This window comes from Oncorhynchus kisutch, linkage group LG17 (assembly GCF_002021735.2).
Source record: "Oncorhynchus kisutch isolate 150728-3 linkage group LG17, Okis_V2, whole genome shotgun sequence".
Taxonomy (NCBI): Eukaryota; Metazoa; Chordata; class Actinopteri; order Salmoniformes; family Salmonidae; genus Oncorhynchus; species Oncorhynchus kisutch.
The window spans coordinates 77,095,384-77,101,383 of NC_034190.2; the positions used below are offsets into that span (position 1 = coordinate 77,095,384).

The 6,000-nt window shown below is 47.1% G+C and overlaps 1 protein-coding gene across 1 annotated transcript in view; it reads left to right on the forward strand.

Moving 5' to 3' along the window:
- Positions 1–5,112, forward strand: part of LOC109907078 (putative fidgetin-like protein 2) — a 45,702-nt gene extending 40,590 nt beyond the window's left edge. The window contains exon 3 of the mRNA XM_031794665.1: positions 1,446–5,112. Within this exon, the coding sequence (XP_031650525.1) occupies positions 1,446–3,277 (1,832 nt within the window). The 3' untranslated portion in view covers positions 3,278–5,112. The remainder of the gene's footprint in view (positions 1–1,445) is intronic.
- The last annotated feature ends 888 nt before the right edge of the window (positions 5,113–6,000 follow it).

Here is a 6,000-nt window from a genome sequence, read left to right on the forward strand (position 1 = left end):
CCCCCCCGATGTTCCTTTTAATGGCGTAGAAGTCCCTCCCCCCCCCTATCTGTCTCTCTCCCTCCTCTCTCTCTCCTCCTCCATAGGGTCTATAGGGTCCATACTATCATCACCATCACCACACCACTACAATCATCACCACACTACTACTATCATCACCACACCACTACTGTCATCACCATACCACTACTATCATCACCACTACACTACTATCATCACCACTACACTACTATCATCACCACTACACTACAATCATCACGACTACAATACTATCATCACCACTACACTACTATCATCACCACACCACTACTGTCATCACCATACCACTACTATCATCACCACTACAATAATATCATCACCACTACAATAATATCATCACCACTACACTACTATCATCACCACTACACTACTATCATCACCACTAAAATACTATCATCACCACTACACTACTATCATCATCACACCACTACTATCAACACCACTACACTACTATCATCACCACTACACTACTATCATCACCACTACACTACTATCATCACCACTACACTACTATCATCACCACACCACTACTAACACAGCCCGTACCACTACTAACACAGCCCACACTACTACTAACACAGCCCACACCACTACTAACACAGCCCACACCACTACTAACACAGCCCACACCACTACTAACACAGCCCATACTTCTACTAACACAGTCCACACTACTACTAACACAGCATACACTACTACTAACACAGCCCACACTACTAGTAACAAAGCATGTACCACTACTAACACAGCCCACACCACTACTAACACAGCCCACACTACTACTAACACAGCCCACACCACTACTAACACAGCACCACACCACTACAAACACAGCCCACACTACTACAAACACAGCCCCCACTACTACTAACACAGCCCACACCACTACTAACACAGCCCACACTACTACTAACACAGCCCACACCACTACTAACACAGCCCACACTACTACTAACACAGCCCACACCACTACTAACACAGCCCACACCAGTGCAATAGAGATTGCGTCATCTGTGGATCTGTTGGGGATGTATGCAAATTGGAGTTGGTTCTAGTGTTTCCTGGATAACTGTGTAACTGATAACTGTGTTGATGTGAGCCGCGACCAGCCTTTCAAAGCAATTCATGACTACAGATGTGAGTGCTACGGGTACATTTTAGACAGGTTACCTTTGTGTTCTTTGGCATAGGGACTATGGTGGTCTGCTTGAAACATGTTGGTATTACAGGTTGAAAATGTCAGTGAAGACACTTGCCAATTGGTCAACGCACCAGGAGTACACGTCCTGGTAATCCATCTGGCCCAGCAGGCAAATGTTTGACAATTCTACCGATGCGTCCGAGTTTTTAAGCAGCACCTTACAGTATATAACGTGGTGTCTCTCTGTCTGTGTCCTGTCCTCCAGGCCTGTATAAGATGCACTGGAACCCGGAGCATGCCCAGTCCCTCAGTCAGTCCCTCAGCCAGTGGCCTGAGCAGCACCTGGATGTGTCTTCCACCACCTCCTCACCGGCCCACAAGTCTGAGCTTTACGCCGCTGGCCACGCCCACGGCCGAGGTGGCTACGCCTGGGCCAATGATGACATCTCAGCCCTCACCGCCTCCAACCTGCTGAAGAGCTATGCAGAGAAGTACTGTGATGTTCTAGACTCGCCATACGACCGTCCACCGGGGCCCGCTGTAGGGGCCTACCCAGAGCCAGGGGCTTTCGGGGGCCTTATTGGCCTCAAGACTGAGCTGGAACCCTGGCCCCTGAGCCACAGTGCAGAGGGGCTCTACCCCGGGTCCCTGGATGGTCTGTCGGGCCCGAAGGCCGTGGCCACATCAGCAGGGCCCCCAGGGGCCAGCAATATGTCGGGGGTCAACAGTAACCTCTCAGAGTCTTGTTATAGTGGTAGCAGCTCCTCCTCTGGCTCTCACTCAGGTGACTACAGCCGCCCCAGCTACAACGGTACCTACGTCTCGCCTGGCTACTGCCCCCAGCCCCCTTCAGCACTCCCCCCTGCCTCCCTCCAACACCCCCTCCAGCCAACACCCACCCTGTTGCCCAGCTACTCCCTCTCCACCTCGGTCTACAACTACCACCCCAGCAGCTACCCCCACCAGCCCGGCCTGGGCCCCACCTACAGCCACCCCTCTGCAGGGTACTTACCCCCGGGGCTGGCCGCCCCCACTCCCCTCCCGTCTCGGCCCACCGTGGTCGGGGGTAGCTACGGCTACCAGGAATCTGGAGGTGGGTTGAAGAGGAAGGCGTTTGAAATGTCATTAGACGAGGAGGAGGATGGCTCTAGATACAGTAAGTATACAGGCTACGACCCAGTGAATCCTGGAGGAGGGGACTCTCTCGCTCCCTACAGAGTGGGAGATAAAGAAAACAGTGGCTTCACCACGGGCAGCACAGATCCCCAGGCCTTCAAGCCCAGTAAGCCCTCCTCCCAGCCCCTCGTGTCTCCTCCGTACAGGGTGGCTTTAGCAGGGGACTACAGCCCACCAGCAGGGATGACTGGGGAGAATGTAGGAGGAGGAGGAGGGTCAGAGAACCAGGGCTTCACCCAGCAGCAGCACCACTCCTCCCTGGTCCACAACAATAAACTCCCCTCCCTGCATGGCCAGGGCCAGCCTGGGTCTGGACCAGGGGAGTCGGGCAGCCTGAAGAGCCCAGACCCCAGGCTTCTGGATCTAGTCAACGGGGAGTTGCTGGACTGTAGCCCGGCCCTTCTATGGGGGGAGCTGGCTGGGCTGACCCACGTCAAGGCTGCCCTGGAGGAGGAGCTGCTATGGCCCTGTCTTAGGCCCAGCCCCACTGTCCGCCCCCCAGCCACCGTTCTGTTATTCGGCCCCCGAGGAGGCGGGAAGACCACCCTAGCACGCTCCATGGCCTCCCAGCTTGGGGCCTCCTTCTATAGGCTCAGCGGGGCCATGTTAGCCTCTAAAGGCAAGGCTGAGGCTGAGGGGATCCTGGGGGCCACACTGCAGGTGGCGGGATTGAGGCAGCCCTCCGTGGTGCTGCTCAGTGAGGTGGAGGCTATGGAGAAGGAGGAGGGGTTGAGGCAGGTGTTGCTATCTGCCCTGGAGAAGGCCCAGATGGTGTTAGGATCGGCGGGAGAAGCCCCTGGACTGGTGATCATGGTGTGTGCCACCGGTAGGCCAGATCTGCTCCAGGATGCTGTGCATCGGAGCTTCGCCAAGCGCTACCACGTGGGCCTGCCAGATGCTTTTTACAGAAAGCCGAGTTGAGCGCAACGTGCATCTCAAGTTAGTTAGGATTCCATCCAAAGATCTTGGTTATTCGTGATCCAAGACATAAATCAGCAATGTGTTGTCAAGGTGACATGGTCCAAGGAAATGGATAATCAGGGTCCTGTTCATGAGGCACCAAACAAAATAAAACATACAGAAACAGGGAAGGAACAAGCTGGATTTGTCCATTAAGAAAAATGTATTTTCGATTTCCGTTGCAAAACAGACTAAATAGGGCCAGGACTTCCTAGACTCGTCCAACATAGAACACACATTTTTCTTTTCCATTGCAAAACTTTTTTAAACGTTTGCCCTAATGAACAGGACCCAGGGTTGATTTGGGAGAACCCCTGTTGACTGACGGCTACTCTCAGGACTTTATTCATTACAGTCCTCCCCTGTGGTGTTTTAGATTTCATTACCTTATTCATTACCAGTCCTCTCCTATGGTGTTTTAGATTTCATTACCTTATTCATTACCAGTCCTCTCCTGTGGTGTTTTAGATTTCATTACCTTATTCATTTACAGTCCTCCCCTGTGGTGTTTTAGATGTCATTACCTTATTCATTACAGTCCTCCCCTGTGGTGTTTTAGATTTCATTACCTTATTCATTACTAGTCCTCTCCTGTGGTGTTTTAGATGTCATTACCTTATTCATTACAGTCCTCCCCTGTGGTGTTTTAGATTTCATTACCTTATTCATTACTAGTCCTCTCCTGTGGTGTTTTAGATGTCATTACCTTATTCATTACAGTCCTCCCCTGTGGTGTTTTAGATGTAATTATCTTATTCATTACCAGTGGTGTTTTAGATGTCATTACCTTATTTTATCACTTTATTTAGCATCATTATTGCTCATTTGGGTGTGAAAAGAGCTTAGGATCTATTTGAATAACTTTTCTTTTTTTTAAACCCAAAAATATCAATAGTAGCTCATCGTCTCTTATCATTATGTGTATATTGACTTAAAATATAGCTTCTCACCAAAATCATGACATCATGACCATCACAAAAATCAAACTTTAAAAAAACGTTGAAATGGAACGCATTGGTCATGATACTGGGCTGTATTTGATTATAGACTGGGTGGTTCGAGCCTTGAATATTGATTGGCTGAAAGCCGTGAGACTGTATGCCACGGGTATGACAAACATTTAATTTGACTGTTCTAATTATGTTTGTAATTAGTTTATAATAGCAATAAGGCACTTTGGGGGTTTGTGGTATGCTATATGGCCAATATACCACAGCGTTGCGTTGTTCCTAAGAACAGCCCTTAGCCGTGGTATATTTGCCAAATACCACACCTCCTCGGGCCTTATTGCTTAAATATACAACGCTATAATTCAAAGACATAAGCATAATGTCCAGACATGTATTTGAATGTTGATTTATCACACATTCCTCGTTCACCAGTTCCTGAGAATGTTGCTTTAATACAAAATATAACACACACAGACACAGTAAGGCAAGATGGCGGAAGCCTTGGATGTTGCTTTAATACAAAATATAACACACACAGGCACAGTAAGGCAAGATGGCGGAAGCCTTGTTTGAAATGCTCAGGAAAAATGAATTTACCTCAGAAATTTGAAATAAAGAATGTATGTAATCTTCAGGTCTTGGTGGAGAGAGTAGAGGAGGAGAGAAAGAGGAGGAGAGAAAGAGGAGGAGAGAAAGAAGAGGAGGAAAAAGAGAAGAGCCCTAACAGAGTCCTGTTGCATACACACTGCAGCTGTCTGTGCATATACCTTTGGGGAGAAACTTGAAAATGCTACAAAGAGTAACATTGAATGTAATTCAGGTATTTCACAGGATATTTGACGCCATAAAATCAATGGTTTTATTATTATATATGAATATAAATACATGTTTTTAAATTTGAATGTCTATTTTTCTTTTGGTGGAAGGCTGGTTGTGTTTATGAAGTGTTACGTTGAACACAGAAAATATTAGATTTTTGTTGGACAAACTGTTTACAAATCAACCCAAAGCATTGTGTTTACATGTACTATTCACAAATGAATATTATATACATATTTTATTGTAATAGATGCAAATCTTCATTGAAATATATAAAGAAAAGGTGTACATTTAAATTACACTTATATTTCAAACCTGGACACAGACAAGATATAACAGAAGAAAATAGAAAATGCACCTGAAGATGTTGTCTAATAATAAAAAAGAGGGTAGCCTAGTTGTTAGACCATTGGGCCAGTAACCGAAAGGTTGCTGGATTAAATCCCAGAGCTGACAAACAAGGTCAAAATCTGTCGTTCTGCCCCTGAGCAAGGCAGTTAACCCACTGTTCCCTGGGTGCTGAAGACGTGGATGTGGATTAAGGCAGCCCCCCGCACCTCTCTGATTCAGAGGGGTTGGGTTAAATGCACAAGACACATTTCAGTTGAATGCATTCAGTTGTACAACTGACTAAGTATCCCCCTTTCCCTAATCAGTATTATGCTTTATGTAAATTACAATACTAGATATAACATGTAGACAATCCAGAGGAAAACCTATTCACAGTGTTGTATCTCTACCACTCTGTTTAACAACAGTCTGGAGACATGAGGTCATTCAGTTCAGTTCAGTTCGGTACTGACATGATGTCATGAATATTGGTCTGTTACCATAGTTATGTAGACTGGAGGCGCGCTGGAGGATGATGTAATGTTGCCCCCCCTCCCACCCAATGCAATCTCATTATGGTAGTAT